The sequence below is a fragment of the Temnothorax nylanderi genome, unplaced genomic scaffold, assembly GCF_030848795.1.
Source record: "Temnothorax nylanderi isolate EJ_2023f unplaced genomic scaffold, tnyl_v1.0 TNYL_tig0094_pilon, whole genome shotgun sequence".
NCBI classification, from domain to species: Eukaryota; Metazoa; Arthropoda; class Insecta; order Hymenoptera; family Formicidae; genus Temnothorax; species Temnothorax nylanderi.
Window position 1 is genome coordinate 546,196 of NW_027249156.1, and position 19,813 is coordinate 566,008.

Genomic DNA, 19,813 nt, shown 5'->3' on the forward strand with positions numbered 1-19,813 from the left:
CGAGCAGTGCCTTTACATTGCTGTACTTAATATCTCACGTTTCTTTCCTTTTTATTTAATTAAAAGGACCCTTATCTTTTACCTCGATCTTTTACGTAACGATACCTCCGGCCGGTATAGCAAAGCTCCACTAGCTTCATTCAGCTTATCGTTATCGTCCCGCGCAGAAGAATTTATACCGCGAACGAAGAATTTATACTGGTTTATATAGGGAAAAAATGAATCCTATCACGATTTACGTTTCGGGTATATGACAAGGAGCACTGGGAACACCGCATACTCGCGTGGTGGAGGAAAAGAGAACTTGACTCGACAACGCGTATCGCGCTCTTCTACACATGGATCACGCGTCATTTTATATTTATATTATAATTTGAAAGTAAATACGCAGACACATGTGGATGTGGAAGTAATACGCATTCATATATCTTAGCGGATGTGACCGACGTGCAACGATACGTTGAACGTCATCGTTAACGCAAAGCTACCGGAGAATAGCAATGTCAATAGAGATATTTTGGGGAGACATATCCGGGAGGGCTTATCCAGATATCGGAGTCTAAATTTAGATCACTTAAATGTGTTTTGTCCCTTTGCCTTTTTTTCCCCCCAAGAAAGATTGTCGTCATAAATGTAAAAGCCCAAAACGAAAGGAATATTGTGGTATACGTGATGTCTGAATTTTTCAAATAATATATTTCAATATTCGAATGCGTGTTCCCTTTTCTCTTATGCATATCTAAATACATAACTTCCTATCAAATTGTAGTAAAAGTTTATTCTATTTCTTTTCGTTATATCGTTGTATCGTTATATTGCGGTACGGATGCCTTCCGTCATCTCTAAAATTGCGTAATTACATCGACACGTGTCGCGAATTAATTATCATGTTGTTTCTCGCCGTTACCTTCTTTTTTTGCCTTCTTTTTATTGCATTTATCATGATATCGTGATTTGCGTGCGCAAACCTGTATACATATGTATATCGCAGTACATCACTTTTTTATTTATATTACATATACACCTCTATATATGTACAGATAATAATAGATAACTATACGTCATTACATTATTAGGCCAGCGATTTTTCAACTCGGCAAGAATGGAGGTAATGTAAACCTCCCGATAAGGTGCAGCCGTGTACCTCAATATAAAGCAATAAAAGTCACAATCAAATCTCAATCGCAATTTGTCTTATTGTTAGCATTTTAAGGATAAAGCATGAAAATGCAAACATGAAAGATCGAAAGCATATAGAAACTTGTATTTTTTATGACGTATGGTTATATTTTTTGATATATTTTTCGATGGTGTATTATTGCATGTGGTGCAGAATAATTTTTAAGAAGCTGTATGTACGCTATTAAAACGCGCAGATACAATACATATATTGTACATATGTACATACATACATACGTACCTCATGTTTTCCGGCTTGTACGATACGATTGTTGATCTTTGTGTGATAACTTCAGGTGCTAATTTTCAACGACAGACGAATTTAAAGAATTATGGCCTTATCATAATGCCAAAATTATTTAATCAGGACCGTTAATCGATGTATGCATATATTGCATATATGACAACGCGCGTGTCGTGTTTGTAATTATGCGAATTGATTAAATATATTTTGAACGATCTCGAACTGCATGAGCATCACGTAATAAATTGATAACTTATCATATACCAGTAATCTTTGTATTTCATTACGTGCGTGCCGTTTATCATTCGTCCTGCAGTATCAGTAGCATCATCTAAACTCGATTCTCGATATAAGTATAGTTTAGAGTTACACGCACGCGCGCACGCAAACAGTCCGCTGAACAACGAAGAGCTCGTGTGGAAAAAAAGTGGAGATACAAAAGAATTTTTTTTTATTTACATTCATTTTCACATTTTAGTTTTTACAAATTATTAGTGTTCTGCAACGAAAGTAAGCGTTTCACAAACAATTTCTAAATGTTTTATCATGTTTCTAGATAAGTGCCAAATCATCATTTATGACGCTAATATACCCAACTATTATTATACATTGTTACAACGGTACAATTAAGAAACTCAATTACAGTTGAAGCGGTTTTTTTTCCTTTACTCAAGAATGTTACAAATGTACAATACCATACTATTGTACAATACTATACTATATAGTATATAGTACATAGTATACATATAATATATAGTGAAATGAAAGATAGCGATACACGGTTTATCCCGCATTGATCTCTCGCGAAACGCAATCTTTAACAGTTGCCGAATCATGACTAATCTTCCTTTATCATATCGCATCCTTTTCTGCTATTATAATCGTTGGCGCGCACGCGTTAGTATTTCCCAAAACTAATATGCGCGGCATAATGGACGCGTCGATCACTCGCAATAGTCGCAATCCCACGATCCCATAAACACTTAATTCTAGAATCAACGTGAGGGCCGCGGCGTAGCGATCGTTGAGTGGGGCCCATCTCGCAGATGCCAACCGGATAATATATCGTCGATGTGAAATGACGTGTGTAGAACAAGCCAAATACTTGTCCGACGAGCCGTCAAACTATTATACGCGAGCATTCTGGTATTATCGCATTCGGGTTTGACCGTGCATTTAACTTCCATATAAGACGAGTGTGACTCATCCTTCCTATAAATCTCACCTCTCCTTTCTTCATCTATAAAGCCATTCAAATCCCTATAATACATTCTTATGATCTGCGATGGAGCTTTCTTATTATCACTTTCTTTTTGATAGTCATATATTTGTTTTGATTCTTAAACAGAAAACTCTACGGTGAATGAATCAATATTGGTCTAATGCGAAAATTCCTCTTTTAGAGACTTTGTTGATGGTTAAGATTTTTTTCCACCGATGATTTGTCCTGTAATTTATTGTATTTGTTTCGAGCTTTCCATCGCTTTAAAAAACTATTTCTGGAAGGGCAAAAAATTTTATCCACAAAATATAATTAAGGTAAGAAATAATCAATGATTATGCGAATGGAGCCCAAGTAATTATTTTTCATATCGAGAATCGGTCACTTACTTATGGATAAAGATAAAAGATAAGAATTCAATTTCAAAAACAGTATTATACCTATATAATTGGACATAGCAACATTCTAATTATTTAAAACGATGCTTACATCTGCGTCATACATAGTTCGGTATACATAATTTCGTTACTCTAAATATTCCGCCGTTTTACAAGCGCTCTCTCTCTTTCTCTCTCTCTCTCTCCAAAAGTGCATTTTACGTATATCTACATTACGTAAGGCGTAAGGTATATACGCCTTAAAATGCACGATGACATTCGCGTGTAGATTCGCGGATATCCTTACACTAATATGGCTCATAAAAAATGTAATAAAGTCCAGAATTTCTTCTGCAAGTCTTTTCATGTCGACGGCACTAGTGCTCTTGTACTATCGCATCCTGTCCTCATCCGTAATCCGTAATCCGTAATAAGGACGTAATAGAGACGTAAGGGATGTGCGCGCGAGCTCGTCTTATCGTTCGCTAGACTGCTGCTCGGATCTGTTCTTCCACTTCAACCAATATTCTTTGATCATGTCTGCTCCTTTCTCGCCGATCATGATCGTTGGCGCATTCGTGTTTCCACTTACCAGGTTAGGAATAATCGACGCGTCGATCACGCGAAGCCCAGTCACACCGTAGACCCTGAGCTGCGGATCAACGACGGCCTCGGGATCCCAGTAAGGTCCCATTTTGCACGTGCCAACCGGATGATAAATCGTGGCGCTATAGTACCTGATCATGCATTCCCAGTAAGGATCCGTATACATGGGAATTTGTTCGCATCCTGGAAACTGCTGCGAGTTCAGCTCGCTTCCGAATCGCCTGAAGGCGCTAGTTTTGCTCAGAGCCACACTGATCTTGACTCCCTCGACTAACGTGGCAATGTCCTCCGGTTCTTTGAAGTAATTCGCATAGATCAGAGGTTTTTCGAACGGGTTTTTGCTGCGCAGTTTGATTACCCCTCGACTCTTAGGTCGTAGCAACATTGGAATCACGCTCCACGTGTCCTTGTTGCTGATCGGCCCAAAAACGGCATCGTAGAACTGTTTCGTCAGTCCGTGGACTTTCCTGATCTGCGTACCACCGTCTGAATTAGTCGAGCCGGAAATGAAATGCAGCTCGATGTCGGGGAAGTCCAGCGAAGCGTTCGCATATTTGGTGTTGACGAAAGCGATACCCTCGACACCTCCAAGCACCGTCAGGGGGCCGTCACCTAGCGCAGCGTACTGCATCACCGCCTGGGCACTATGCAGCCGTTTCTCCACCATAGAAATCTCCTGATTGACCATGAACGTGAGTCCCCCTAGGCCGACATGGTCTTGCAAATTGTAGCCGACCTGTATGGAGAATTTCGGATAAATAAGGTGGAGATTGTTGACTGAAGCTCGAAAGTTCTATAACCGATTTGAAACCGATTGTAAAATTTATTACACAATACTGACGTATGACGTATATTTATCTAGTAAGGTGCAAAGACCTTTGATCGAGAAAGAAAGAGAGAGAGAGAGAGAGAGAGAGAGAGAAATCGAAAAATTCTTTATTTAAAATATTAACCCTGCTATCTTGAATCACGGGAATCTCGAACTCTCGCAAATGTTCCTTCGGCCCGATCCCGGACAGCATGAGAACCTGAGGCGAATTTACCGCGCCACTGGACACAATCACTTCCCTCTTTGCGCGCATATGAAAGACCTTGCCGTCCCTGACGAACTCAACCCCGTAAGTGTGCTTTGTTTTGGGGTGTATCAGCACTTTGGTGACGTGCGCGTGCATTGCCACGTGTAGATTCTTTCTGAGTCTGGCCGGCCTCAGAAAAGCCTTTGCACTCGAGCAACGACTGCCTCGTCTGATAGTGCCCTGGGCGATCATGAAGCCGGTTTGAAATTCGCCATTGATGTCGCGATTTTCGTAGCCCATCTCTTGACCAGCCTGGACAAAGGCCGCCGCTAGAGGTGTGTGCCACGGTGCCTCTTGCACCGTTAAGTACCCGCCGCTCGCGTGATACGGCGTGCGAAGCAAGTAAGGGTTCTGATTATCCTCGGATTTCTTGAAGTAATGCAGGAGTTCACGCGACCCCCAGCCAGGATTACCTTGCTGCTCCCAGAGGTCGTAATCTTGCTTGTTCCCTCGTAAATAGAGCATGTAGTTGAGGACACTGGATCCGCCCAGTACTTTGCCACGCGGCCAATTGCAACGGCTGTCCTCCATCGCTATAAATGTTTAATGTAAAAGGAAAAACATGACGGAGAGAAACGGACAGTTTCTCCAGCTACTGGTTTGAGGGGGGGGGAGAAGGATAAATTATATATGTATACCTAGGCAGGCATCACCCTGTGGCTCGGTCTTATATTGCCAATCGAGCTGGCTCAATTGGAGATAACCGGCAAACAGAGGCACGTCCGAGACCTCGGTTTCGTCACCGCCTGCTTCCAGCAACAATACGTTCCAATCTTCGATCTCGGATAGACGACTGGCAACTACGGCTCCTGATACAAAAAGAAAAAGAAGGAAATAACAGAGGAGAGATATTACACATATCGCAATCGTTATTAAATAACGAAATAATAAGAGTTTCGAACGTTTCAACAACTTACCTGCACTACCTGCCCCTATCACTATAAAATCATACGAAGGTAATAGCATGTTTGATGGCACGTTGATCGGCGGGGCTTCGTTATCCAGAGCTTCGTAATGAAAGTAGGCAAGTGTCGCAGCGAGAACCGGAAAGAATAATGAAAGTCCGCTGGTGGACGCTGAAGTCAAACTTTCTGCCAGAAAGCTTTCGATGCCCATTTTTTTTCCTAGCGGTACTTCCTAGAACCGAAGAACTTTGTTGGAATTTGTGATACAAGCGCGAATTTATTTACTAATATCTCACTATACGCTATTTATTTTCTTATTACATCACTGAACAAATGGACAATGACTGCACCACTGACAATGAGTAAGCCAACTTCTTTTTCATTTTCCTTTTTCGTTGATGTAATTTCAAAGATTATTTTCAAAATCCATGAAAAATGGATAGAAATCTCTTAACAAGATGTGTTGAGCAATATTGTGTAACGATGAGATATATAGGTAACTTACTCTACTTTGTGAATGTAACTCTTCGTACACGGAGAAGATCGTTTGCTAAAAATCTCTCCGATTGTCACGTAGCGACATTACGACTTTCTCAATGAATGTGTTGTGTTGTACGATGCGAATGACGTAAGTAATAGTATTCATTATCTTTTAATTCGATTGAGGAAGAGAATTGAGGAATTTTCCAGGCAACATCTAACCGAATCAAACCAATGCGCCGTACTGTTAAAATAAAACCAATAGCTCGGCAACCATCACGTTAGAAATTGACGAAAGAGGAAGCCACACGCTGCCCGGTCTGGGCAATTTGACGATGCGAAGTGAATATCAATTACTTGTGAAACTTTCAAATCTGTTAAGTAATTTCAAGTGCGAATTTTATACGCACCCGCATATTCATAAATATTTCGCGGGCTCTTCAACCCCCAACTGTTAAACAATTTTATCTGTTTTCGAAACAGATTTTCATGTCAGAAATCATGTTTTGACAAATAACCAATGATAATAACGCATCGCTTTACATCACTTCGTTTTCCGATTATATCATGGCCGTGATATCAGATACAACAGATGGATTTAGACTTTATGTTATATCGAAAGCTTGTAAATAAAATGTATGTTTATTTTTAAAATCTGATTTCTTTCTGGGAACTGCTATAATGCTATAATGACACACGTGACTCTTGTTGTAAACTGTTGCAATACACAGTAAAAAATTTTGTGTCAATGGAAGTCCACTCTCAATTTTGTGTTAAAATAACTCATTCATCGTGTTAGTTTTGACATTTAGAAATGTTATATCGACATTTATAACATTTCTAAATGTCAAAAATAACACGACGTATGAGTTATTTTAACACAAAATTGAGAGTGGACTTCCATTGACACAAAATTTTTTACTGTGTACGTATTGCCAACTAGGAGCTCGACAAAATCAAAGGGGGGAGAGAGAGAGAGAGAGAGAGAGAGAGAGAGAGAGAGAGAGAGAGAGAGAGAGAGAGAGAGAGAGGGGGGGGGGGAGGGGGGGGGAGGGAAAAACCTCAGAAACCGATTTATAAATAAGGATGAAAAAATTGCGAAAATATGATGCCATTGCTCGTGTCAACACAAAACGTATAAATTAACGCGAGCTAAACGTTCGAAAAGGAAAGCTGCACTGGTTGCCTACTTCCTGAAAGACGGCGGAGAACGTACATTCTAGAAGTCTTCAACATTCTTAAACATTAATGCGGTTTCGAAAGTTTTAATCACGTTCCGTCATAATTTAGCGAGATATTTTTGCGTAAAAATTTTCCATGTTGCATGCATTTTTTATTATACGTCGAGATCATTTAGATACTATTTTTCTTATCTATCTACCCTTTTATCGCGAAGAGAAAAAAAGAAGCTTATTTATACAGGGTATATTTCTCCGAAAATTCGCGCACATGGAATATACCATGTGTATTCGCGAGTCTCTGCGTCAGAAGAAGCAATTTTTAAAGGTAATGAATGAGCGTTCTGACTAGGCGTGAATAATCAGGTATGGCACGTGCTAGATCAGTGTTACGTACCTATACGCTGTTTTACTATTTCTCTAAAGATTTTATAAAAACGGTGCATGAAATCTAAATATCATTATTTTGATTACATTAGTAACAGCAAGTTATTATTTCTAACTGATATCTCTGAATCAACGGCTGAAAATAGATTGGATAACGCGCGATATAAATGGTCCCACTTGCACAAGAAAATCTTATCCATAGAACAAGAGATAATATTGGTTTAAAAAATTTCTCTCTCTTATTGAGAAAGCAGTATTTGTATTTCGCATACACATGTTGAAAAGCTTAGCTATAAAGAATGTGGAAAATAAATGGCATTATAAACAATAATTTCCTTTTTTCTATTTTCGCTGAGGAAATATCGATAACTCCAAAGATGATTCACGAAGCGTAAATAAGTTTAAGTTTTGCCGCGAGTTGTGGAATATATAGCTTCCGTGCGTATATAAAGCAACAGTAAATTTAGTATTATGTACATAGTTACTTATATGTATGTGAATGTAAATAGGGTAACGATCTGATAGCTATTCATTTATCGCGTCTCTACTCTATATCAACAATCCTCCTTGTAAATATGGAATCGTGACAATGGAAATATTACAAATTGTTACAACTTTGACATTTTGAAATTCTCGACATTGCTGCTATAAACTTAATAATTTCATCGGAGCGCGGTTTTTTCTTTTTTTGTAAGAACATAGGAGAGCAAATAGATGATCTTAACATATATCTTGTATTAAAAGTTAAAAGCAGTAATTCCCATTCTCTCCTCTTTTTAATCATCGGAATTGTATTATTATAACATTATGTGAAATCAAGTGATGGCATTTGGATTAAATTCCAGATGTAAAGACAGTGGTGAAAGATTTGTGTGAAAAAGGACAACTGGTGTGTGATTTAAATAGAAATGTCGCATTGCCATGCCCAAAAGAATAAATTCAGTTGTTTCCGCTAAACGAGATTATCAATGAGATTTGCCTCAAATCACCTACCTATTCGTCTTTCTCGAATCTTGATCAAATTCTACTCAAGTCAATTTGCTTGCTTGCGTGTGCTTGCGTGCGTTTTCAATGCGTTCTCGCTGCAGGTTCAATGACACCAAAGCGAATATATTGTGCTTGTCACATTTTAAACACATTCAGCAAAGAGCTTCGACGAGCTGTGAAAAATATGAGATAATTCTCTTCCGTCCCGTATTCGCGTATTCGGTATAGAAATACGCCAAGTGAAATTTCTTCGTCGAAGAATATCGATAAATTGGAGCAGGTAGTACGCAGGAGTACGGAATCTCCTCGATCGATCGCGATAAACGCGAGGACGGAACATCCGAACGATGTTACTCGACCAAGTACGGAGTGATACTGACCATGACCTTGCTACAGCAACAGCTACAGCCTCGAGACTACGTGCACGTAGCCAGGTGTGGATATCTCATTGAGGATAATGTATGATCCGCAATGAGGCTATGGTTTCCGGGCTCTTCAGAGTCTTCAGTCCCGTAGGCGCGGCACGCGGCGTATAACGGTCATCGATTTGCCCTCTCTCTTTCTCTTTCAATCTTCCTCCTTGTTGGGTTCATACCGGTATACCGGTATAATCTCCCTTCTCGTTTTGATCCCGTTCTCCGGGTTATTGTTCCCTGCTCTGCTCGCCTTAAAAAAATCGTTGCTTCATCAGCTGACCCACGTAGCGCACACTATCACGTAATGCGACGAAATTAACGTATAATGCGAAAACGTAGTTGACAATAAAATAATTTTTTTTCCTTTTCTCTCTCTCTCTCTCTCTCTCTCTCTCTCTCTCTCTCTCTCTCTCTCTCTCTCTCTCTCTCTCTCTCTCTCTCTCTCTCTCTCTCTCTCTCTCTCTCTCTCTCTCTCTCTCTTTTCAATGCATACGTCTTGCCGACAAATTTTTCTTATCGGGGAAATGAAAGAAACGCCAATTGTCTGACTTCCCTGGATTTTTGCTCCACGCATACATTTCGTCAGTTTCTTAGAGAGTACGATATACGTAAGTAAAGTTTTTAATTTTTTTCACTTGTCAACTTCAAGTACAATATATATCGGACATTTTCGAAATTTCGAGGATTTTGAACAATGATTAGTGAGCAATTGAACAATCATTATATGGCGAGCCCACCAATTAATTTGTTGTGTCCTACTTTTATTACGGAAATATCAAAGCGTCATTTTATCAAGATCTGCCAGCGGATTAGTTTGAATTGAAATTAAGATTTCAGTGTTATACAATGCCATATGAGAATAATCTTTAGGATGTAATCGCGGATAACGTGATATATCTCATTTGGTTTTCTCAATGGATCGGAGAAACTCTGTAATTATGCTCTGAGGGTTTGAGCGACTGAAGAATTACTCACCCGTTATCGGGGCTGACCTACTTATTGTTGTGATACTAGGCGTGCGTTTAACGATCGTTCGGAATTACTATATAGCTAATCGATGACACCGTGGCTACGCACACCCTAGAAAGTAAATTTTTTTAACCTGAATTCTCTCTCTCTACAATTGTAATGATTTATTATTTATAGTGAGATATCAATGATCATACATAAATGTAAAAAGATCGTACGTATAAGTATATAAATGTAAGATTTCATCTAATTGTAAAGATTATAATACTCTCAATATCTCCCGCGATAACTTTTGCAATAATGTAGCGTAAGGTAAGGTTTGCAAAACACAGGTGAGATATCGTAAATCCTAATTGGTGCGCGTAAAATTGATTCATTTCATTGTCAAGCACAGTTTAGGCACCGATATTTCTTCCTCTTCTCAATGTAAAGCACACGATTTTTCATAAAGAAAAATTTGTACTTTGATCTGTACAAAGAGATTTGATTCGAAAACAATTCGACCGAAAATAACACAAACATGGATAAAAGCTCAATGAAATGTATAAATTGCAAGTAAATTTTCTCGCGAATATTTGTTGAAAAACATTCGTACGAATCGTCTTTACGTTTCACAGGAGGATGCTGCGGCTCCATGAGAAAGAGGACCATCGTCGGCGGATACGCGTTCACCTGGTGGTTCGTCACCGACGTACAGCGCTTGTCGCTGGAGGTGATGACTCTGAACCCGGTGTGCGAGAGCGTAGAAACGGCGCAGGGGGTGCCGCTGACGGTCACTGGAGTGGCGCAGTGCAAAATCATGAAGGCCGACGAATTATTGCATACTGCCAGTGAACAGTTTCTCGGAAAGAGCGTTCACGAGATCAAGTCCACGATCCTATCCACCTTAGAGGGTCATCTTCGAGCTATACTGGGTACGTTTGCTCACTCGCTCATACACGCGCACGCACGCACTCTCTCTCTCTCTCTCTCTCTCTCTCTCTCTCTCTCTCTCTCTCTCTCTCTCTCTCTCTCTCTCTCTCTCTCTCTCTCTCTCTTCTCTCTCTCTCTCTCTCTCTCTCTCTCTCTCTCTCTCTCTCTCTCTCTCATCTCTCTCTCTCTCTCTCTCTCTCTCTCTCTCTCTCTCTCTCTCTCTCTCTCTCTCTCTCTCTCTTCTCTCTCTCTCTCTCTCTCTCTCCCTCCCTCCCTCCCTCCCTCCCTCCCTCCCCCTCCCTCCCTCCCTCCCTCCCTCCCTCCCTCCCTCCCTCCCTCCCTCCCTCCCTCCCTCCCTCCCTCCCTCCCTCCCTCCCTCCCTCCCTCTGGTCACTTTATTTTACTTTATTATTATTATTATTATAGTAATTAGCAGGTAACGCCATTCTCTCTTTCGACCCTCCCGCATTCTCTCGACGATTGAGAGCTAATTAGCTTTTTCTTTTTTATTAACCCATTACAAGTCACCATCAAAGTTATTGTAATATATAATATAATAAACATTTTAATAAATGCAATCACAGTTGCAATAACTTTTGTTACGCGTTCCTACATATAAAAAAAACTTTCAAGATTAACATTAGATTAATATTCGTTAAACGATGAATAATTTATAATGTCTGTAATGTCTATAATGTATGTGTAGAATGTAATTTAGATATGAGAAAAGTTCCAAATACTTATTATCTATCTATATTTTTATCGTATTAAATCATATCAGGTATTCAACAATAACAAGAAAATTGTTTCGAAATATGCGCAAAACTAATTAATTAGGTTCCGTCAATTGAGTTAATTAAAGCTACAGTTAAAGCTTGTGATGGAGGACTTGTTGGAAGAAAATGATGGTTTTTCCTCAGGAACTCTCTCCGTGGAGGAAGTCTACAAGGATCGAGATCAATTTGCGGCTCTCGTGCGAGAAGTCGCCGCGCCGGACGTCGGTCGCATGGGCATCGAGATCCTCTCGTTTACGATAAAGGATGTCTACGATGAGGTTCAATATTTAACATCGCTCGGCAAAGCCCAGACGGCCGCTGTTAAAAGAGACGCTGATGTAGGGGTCGCCGAGGCAAATCGAGATGCCGGTATTAGGGTATGTCTTCGCTTGTGTTCGCACGAAAATGACAAGTGTTTCTCGAGAAAGATCTCTCTTTATAGTCTCGTAGGTCCCGTACATTTAGTCGGGAGAAACAATCGATTCCAATTAGCCGATTAGCCGAGAGAGATGATATCGAGCAGGACGTATAGTTATGTTTATTAGTTTGTTAACGCACTCTCACGATATCATAATTTTTTCCCTGTTCCACGATAGGAAGCGGAATGCGAAAAGTCGGCGATGGATATAAAATACAATACCGACACGAAGATAGAGGACAACGCAAGACTTTACCAATTGCAGAAGGCTCATTTCGATCAAGAAGTAAATACAGCGGTAAGTTTGTTCTTTGCGAAATACGCGATCGATATTTTTAACAAAGTCAATCGTGCTCACGTACCGTGCTCTACTTTATTCTGATTGTCTTCAGAAAGCCGAGGCCCAGTTAGCTTACGAGCTTCAAGCGGCAAAGATAAAACAGCGAATACGAAACGAGGAGATACAGATAGACGTTGTGGAGAGGCGCAAACAAATCGAAGTCGAGGAACAGGAGATCCGTCGAAAGGAGCATGAGCTCCAGAGCACAGTGCGATTACCAGCCGAAGCTGAATTCTATAAAATGGGAAGAATTGCCGAGGGAAAGAGGTAGAATTTTCGTGACAGAGCTACTCGAGGAGGAATTAGTGATTTCTTCTTTTTTTCTTTTCTTTTCTTTTCTTTTCTTTTCTTTTCTTTGCTCTTTTCGACACAATGTTTTAATACCGCCACTTACAGAACTCAAACTGTGAACGCCGCGAAAGCCGAGGCTGAGAAGATTCGATTGATCGGAGAGGCCGAGGCTCATGCTCTAGAGGCCGTCGGTGTATCAGAGGCCGAACGCATGCGAATGAAAGCAGCGATTTACAAAAAGTACGGCGAAGCGGCGATACTCAACATCACTTTGAATGCCTTGCCGAAGGTGAGCGATGCGTTTGTTCCTGCATTTTGTTAACGCATTGTAACGCATTGTAACGTAACGCGTGCGCGTTAGTTTCGATAATAATGACGACGATAATGTTTCTCCGTCAGATCGCAGCCGAGGTCGCGGCACCGTTAGCGAGAACGGAAGAAATTGTGCTTCTCGGCGGGAGCGACGCGACCAGCGGAGAACTTACGCGTCTCGTTGGGCAAGTACCTCCAGCTGTACAAGCACTGACTGGTGTAGATCTTTCCAAGGTAAGTACTAAAGTAAGAGTTTGTTTCTGTTTCTCCCTTTCCCACATTCGTCTCTTAATAAATTCAGCTGTAGCAGGCAGTGCCAAACGCGTCTATTCAAACGATTCTTATGCTCAAGCTTAAGTTAGTGGACAGTTGTAAACTCTCGCAGACTATTAACGTAACCAACATTGTTCTACGCGTACAGGTGTTGGGGAAAATACCAGGAGCAAAGTAATATGCTCATGAGCGATGTGAATTCAAGAACGGCGACCAGGCGAATAAACTTGGAACAGATTTTAAGAATTTGAAGAAAGGCAAAATCTATACTGCCAAAGGTTTCTCTGCTACTCTATCATCTATCGACGACACCGACTCTCCGCTTTTTCCTCTTTCCCGAATTGTGCTCTACCTCAAGTCCGGTCGAAGCAACGCCGCACACGCCAGCGGGCACGCTTGTTTTATCCCTTATCGCGCAAATAAATCCATTCAAGTTGCGTCGTACTCGCACGTTTCTTATCTTAAACACGATATGTACGTGTGCATCGATAACGTTGCATTTCCTTGGTGCGATACCGATGTAATCGTGATTTAGAGAATGGGCGATTAACGAGCAATCTTGAATTATAAATTGGTTACACAAAAAATACACACACACACACACACACACACACACACACACAAAACCGCGACAATCCTTCAAAGGTTTCGATAGATTTTATTGTTCTAATTATAAGTATTGATCGCTTTCTAAATTTGCGAAAAGAAGCACTGCCCATGGCCGTGCCTAAGATAGAAACGATTATAAGAATGTAATGCAAATATGACCGCTTGCTATTGGAATGCATAAAGTGACGCGACATTTACACGATGTAAAAGATGTATGACGTATTTTATTTTTTATTTACCAAAAGGTAAATGAAAGTAGGTAATGGAAAAGAGGAATAAAGGCTCTCAATAAATAAACAATGTTCGCTCGTTCCCATAGATATAAATCTTTATCAAGTAACACATTTTACCGCGTACCAGAAACTATTCGTTCTTCCACACCAAGTAAATTAGAAAAACGACAAAACGAGAAGACAGGAAATTTAAGAAAGGAATTCACTCTGACATTGGATGAATTATACGCGAGGATCCTGATTACGATATACAAAATTGATAACAAACATACATCAAATGAGAAATAAGCCTAATAAAATCACTGCCAAAACAAAAATCCATTCTGCTTCTCTTCCACAACCGTGAAATATTTTCTAGAATATTTTTCGACAAATTATAACAAATCTCTTGTTTTGATACATTTTAAGACAAGATATTTAAATAAATATGCACACACGCACGCAGACACAGACGTATCTTGTCTTAATCTTGTAATTTGTAGTACAATCGAGAAAGGGACGAGATTTTAGAGTAAAATGCAATCGACAAAAATCACTAAAGAGACATTAATTTCTCATGTTCAACGTGTTCAATTCTTCTTGACGAATAAAAAATGAATGTCCTAAAATGAATGTAAAAGTATTCTACTTATTTTATTTCAGCCTAGATAGACACGTGAATATAAACTTACCATTCCCTTTTCGATTGTACAACAATTATCGTATTATGGTACATTTGTTTTATACTCTAGAGAACGAGCAAATTGAGTTACTCAGAATGAGATTCTTTCAAGTTTCGTAAGAGTATTATTTGTGCTATCTCAACAATCAGTTTATGCATTCCACTTAACCCGTCGGAACACAATACACAACTCAATAGTCACTAGTTAATCAATACGGAAATTCAAAGTTTAACTATAATCGATATATGATTAAGAGCGTTTCGATATCATTGTGTTCAACATAATTAAGTGATTTAACAAAAGGGAAAATGAAGGAATAGACGTTTAACGCGATTCAGGACGTGCGGTTTGCCGTTACCTGTAGTCGCTGTACATATTTAGAGTCACGTATGTGAATAATAGTCGTGAAGAGAGCTTCTATATATCGTCGTGAAACACAAAAAGAAGAGGAAAGTGCGCCACGCGAGCGCAATTTGAAGAGAATGCTTGACCGTATTACATCGACGCGCGATACATATTCTCGGTTGACCACGCATCGGAATTCACAGCATTAATGTGAAAAAACGGTATTTTCCGGCAAGCTGAACAAGTGCCAATTTGTACGATATCGACTCACTGGTAGAGAAAACTGGATGATCTGATTAAAAGTTCGATATTATTTTTCACAGTAACTTATTGATTACTATACTATATGTGCGAATTATAGATATAACACACACACACACACACACACACACGCACACGCGCGCGCGCGCGTATTACCCCTCGTTCTTCATTAGTCTTTTTAATATTTTAATAGAAACGATAGTTTGTGTTAAATAAAATGCTTTTTTATATGCCATTTATAGATTTTAGTTTACAATTACGTAATGTTTCAGTTTGTGACTACTAAAGCGACATACCTATAAGTCTACGTAGAATGCGAGAAATGAGATCTGTATTAAAGTTGTATTAGTATACAGCGAACAGATTTATCGCTTTTTATTCACGTTGCTCATCATTTTAAATAAATATTTATATGCATTCGTTACGCATTTAATGACAACATTTTATTTAATGATTAACAGCATTTCACAATTAAGGATGTACAATATGTACACACACATGTAAATAATATTTCTCCATTAAGTATCTGCTGTTATTGAGAAGGGAAATCAGTAGATATATCAAATCATTAGACAGAAAAGTCTTCCCAAAATGCTTAATGCAGTAAATCAGTACAAAAAGAAAAGTCAAAGTCTCCCCGCCCCGCCCCGCCCCGCCACGCCACGCCCAGAAATTAATAATAATAATGATGATGATGACGATGATAATAGAGATGAAATAACCAATAAGAAAGTATTTAGCGATTGAATGTATAAACTTGATAAATTCTAATATCATCCAGCAGAAATTTTATTCAAGATACATTGCCGGCTCTAAAATAGCTGCTATAAACTAGCTAAAAGAAAACGTTAATCGATATCGTTTCTGAGGCGTCAAGTTAAAAAATTCTATAATCTCAAAAATGAAAGAAATATCAATCTATATTTTTAAGAATTTAGCGCAAACCTTTCTCTTCCGATGAGTAGTCAATGCGAGAAAGCATACACAACACAAACACATATATACAGATTTAGAATAGTTATGAATTCTCGACGAAAAATCCGATGTAATCGGCTTATATTATAATCGAAGGTAATTATTGATCATCGTGCCATAATCAGATTTTTGCGAGGCGTCCAATATGTTTTTTCCAAACGATAATGCGAACCACATAGTATTCCCGTTTCTGTCGATAGGATATCCCGAGGTAAAATATATTCTTGATAGATGATTAAGACGACGAGATTTATTGATGTCTTTGATCTAACATTAATTGATTGATTTAATACTAACAGTACTAACGTACTAACTTTGTTTACATATATATTTTATCGATGAGGTGTACTTTCACTAATATACTCCTATCTCTCGTTTTATCTTCCTCTCTTCTCTCTCAAAGAGAAAATAACAATCGTCAGGACGTTTCGCATTACCCATGCCCTTGTTAAGCTAACATAAGAGAAAGATCGTGTTCGTCGTTTGAACCTAGTTAAACGAATTGCATTTATGCGATGCGGACGATGCATCATAAAAAGAAAAAAAATATGTATACACGCAGTTTCTCTCTATTAGGCCATGTTGAGCTATTTGTTTGGCACTCGTACTCGTGCGAAAGATACAGAAAGATCTGTGTTTAGATTTGCTTTGATATATTAATTAAAATCAAGTCACGAAAAATCTTACGACGATGCACAACGTGTTCTGTATTATGCAGTATTCTATATCTGAAATTCAACGTACTCGATTTCAACGTATCGCGCTCATCTTGTGTAATATTAAATATACGATTGTGTGCTCGATTCACTTTTCTACGTATCCAGACACACAAGGGCGATTCGATTTTCTCTATAAAATCTATAGTATACTATTTCAGCTAATTCCATTTTCTCCGTGAATGACAAATGTATGAATTTGTAACACATACTTTTCCTATTTTTCTTTTTTTCCCTTCCTAAAATCGCCACGATCTATATCTCGTATCGTATATCGAAGAGAGGGCGCATTTTGTAAAAACTTTTATCGCTATTCTCTTAGTAGCAAGAGCGATACAGATTTTAGTCAATTATTGTAGTAGAATATTATATTCATCGCGCGCATGAGAGAGTTTAACGTAAAATGCAGGATGTTTATACGGCCAATATTTCGTTGTTTTTGCTGTTCTTTTTGCGTGAAAGAAAAAGGAGATATTTGTAACGAGTATTATTTTCCTTTCAACTCCTCGCAATATATGTATGTATTGATTATATATGTTTTCAAACGTATTAAAGTTTCCCAAAGAAATAATCGTATTATACAAAAATGAAAAGCAATTGTGTTGTGTGATTTAAGTAAAAATTCTTTGTATTCTAATTGTGTAATCTTCTAACTAACATTAACAATAAGTGTGTGTGAATTGGTTAAGCGTAAAATAAAAAGTGTGTAAAAAATGGCGCGTTTCGTAAAAAGAGCGTAAAAGTGGAAGATATTTTGGAATTTGGGGCAAATAGTTTGCAATCGCCAATTATATTGCAATCCCACCAATTGTAATAAATTCCCTTTTTACGTGTAACTTGATACACATAATTTTGCTACATCCTGCATATTTATATTGAGCTCTACGTTGTGCTTATTCTCACGCCGCGCCGCGCCGCATCAAATACTTATGTCGAGGGATGAAATTGTCAAATTCGATATTCCACATTAGATATTTACAAAAGTTTGCGCTCTAGCTAAGAGCTTTGCCGCTTGTACCTTTATATAATTTAAATAGTTTACCGTCTTCGATATACAATGCAACACGTACGTTTCACACGATTAAGGATCTTTGAGAATAAACTTTGAGATAAACATTCGCAACGGCAGTTTTCGCTGTTTTTTACTGTTTTCTGTTTTGAAGGCGATTCTCGAGAGATTACATTTTTTTAAGGAATTACAAAATTATAACGATATATGTATAGTTGTGCACTTGGCATACGCTTCGCGTGTTCTCTCTCTCTCTCTCTCTCATTTTTTACTTTGGAGTCGATCTTGTCTCAAGTGATATATATATATATATATATATATATATATATATCCAAAGATCCTTAATTAATACCATTAATACAAATGATTGCAAAACTGCTCTGTAGCGTGTAGCCTGTTCACTCTATGTGAATTTGTTGTCGCGAATGACACTGTGTTTCGTGTTTATGTTACATCGCAAGCAAGTACGTACGATTCTCCTCAATTAATAAAAATCTCTGTATCGTAAGCCGTAAGCCGTAAGCCGTAAGCCGTAAGCGTGGTGTGCCATCGTTGATGATTCCTGATGCAAATTTCCGCGAGAGTTTGCAGCACATTTACGAATAACCGACCAAAAGAATAAAAATATCTTTATCTGTAGGAGTCAAGTCCATGATTCTAGTTAGAAATTCAAAATTATACCAACAAATGTCTCGAGAGGAATGAACTTAATATCTTTTGTAAACGATGAACACAGCTGATAACGTATAGGTATATTTTGAAAGAATTATATGTGTGCTAGAAGCGTCTCTCGAGGACAGCCTGCGTAGATAGAGGACAATATTATAATATATATTATCGTGTCATATTCTACTCTAACTGAAAGTAATGGCATACACGATGTGAAGTTACTGCATATTTTTAATAAATGGATCGCAAAATATTCATCACCCGACACCCGACCGTTATCGGCGTTACCTAGCGATTATTTCTTTCATTCATTTATAATGATAATATAATTAGTGATAAATATACCACGATTATAGATCTGATTGTGAGAGACGAATTGTACAGTACATACATTACATATATAATTATACATATATAATAATACGTACGGTACATAATTGCTCTCGGCATTCAGCAATTCAAATCGAAACTGAAAACTTGACCAAATTTTTTTCACGTATATACTTGAACTCTTTCTAAAAGTTGCAACTTTAATTCTCCAAGTTTAGTTGGAGTGATCCAGTGATCCTCGTCGGAATAACTTATCCTCCTGATACAACAACAACAAGTGGACAAATTTCCGCGTTATATCTCGCCATTTCTGCCAATTTCTGCTGCCTAAATACCTATAAATTCCTTTAAACACTTTGGAGCTAAAGGCCATCGCACAGACGCACAACAAATTGCATAGGCTGCATAAGCATAGCATAAGACCGCGCTGGACCAATCAACACCTTACGTAAATCAATATAGCGACTTTATGCTGGATGCTCATTGGTTTAGCGGTCTTATATAAGCTACGCTTATGCTTAAAGTCTATGGCCCGTATTCATATAGTCGGATCTTATTTCAAGACTGTCTTAAGTAATGTCTTAAGATGCTAATACGGCTCTGTGATTGGTTCATGACATCTTAAGATTGTACTTAAGACGAAACACTTAATATAA

General features: G+C 38.6%; 2 protein-coding genes across 7 annotated transcripts in view; one reads left to right on the plus strand and one right to left on the minus strand.

Moving 5' to 3' along the window:
• Flo2 (flotillin-2) overlaps window positions 1–19,092 on the plus strand; it is a 75,241-nt gene extending 56,149 nt beyond the window's left edge. For both annotated transcript variants that reach the window (XM_071711021.1, XM_071711022.1), the window contains exons 3-9: window positions 10,644–10,940; window positions 11,859–12,091; window positions 12,311–12,430; window positions 12,525–12,739; window positions 12,869–13,052; window positions 13,163–13,309; window positions 13,497–19,092. In XM_071711021.1, the coding sequence (XP_071567122.1) occupies window positions 10,644–10,940; window positions 11,859–12,091; window positions 12,311–12,430; window positions 12,525–12,739; window positions 12,869–13,052; window positions 13,163–13,309; window positions 13,497–13,526 (1,226 nt within the window). In that variant the 3' untranslated portion in view covers window positions 13,527–19,092. The remainder of the gene's footprint in view (window positions 1–10,643; window positions 10,941–11,858; window positions 12,092–12,310; window positions 12,431–12,524; window positions 12,740–12,868; window positions 13,053–13,162; window positions 13,310–13,496) is intronic.
• Window positions 1,858–19,450, minus strand: LOC139775196 (glucose dehydrogenase [FAD, quinone]). Of its 5 annotated transcripts, XM_071711013.1 has the most exons (7): window positions 19,256–19,450; window positions 9,022–9,307; window positions 8,648–8,814; window positions 5,622–5,841; window positions 5,343–5,513; window positions 4,582–5,237; window positions 1,858–4,364 (listed from the first exon to the last, which is right to left on the minus strand). In XM_071711013.1, exons 4-7 carry the CDS (start codon window positions 5,818–5,820, stop codon window positions 3,498–3,500), a joined length of 1,893 nt encoding a protein of 630 aa, XP_071567114.1. In that variant the 5' UTR covers window positions 5,821–5,841; window positions 8,648–8,814; window positions 9,022–9,307; window positions 19,256–19,450; the 3' UTR covers window positions 1,858–3,497. The 5 variants fall into 5 exon arrangements, with proteins under 5 accessions (XP_071567114.1, XP_071567111.1, XP_071567113.1 ...); XM_071711010.1 differs by lacking the exon at window positions 8,648–8,814; XM_071711012.1 differs by lacking the exons at window positions 8,648–8,814; window positions 9,022–9,307.
• Window positions 19,451–19,813: the final 363 nt, after the last annotated feature.

Coding starts and splice junctions, on each gene's coding strand:
- LOC139775196 (XM_071711010.1), bottom strand. Junction 5,238..5,342: donor ACAGGGTGATGCCTGCCTAG/GTATACATATAT, acceptor AAACATTTATAG/CGATGGAGGACAGCCGTTGC. Junction 4,365..4,581: donor CCGTGATTCAAGATAGCAGG/GTTAATATTTTA, acceptor TTCTCCATACAG/GTCGGCTACAATTTGCAAGA.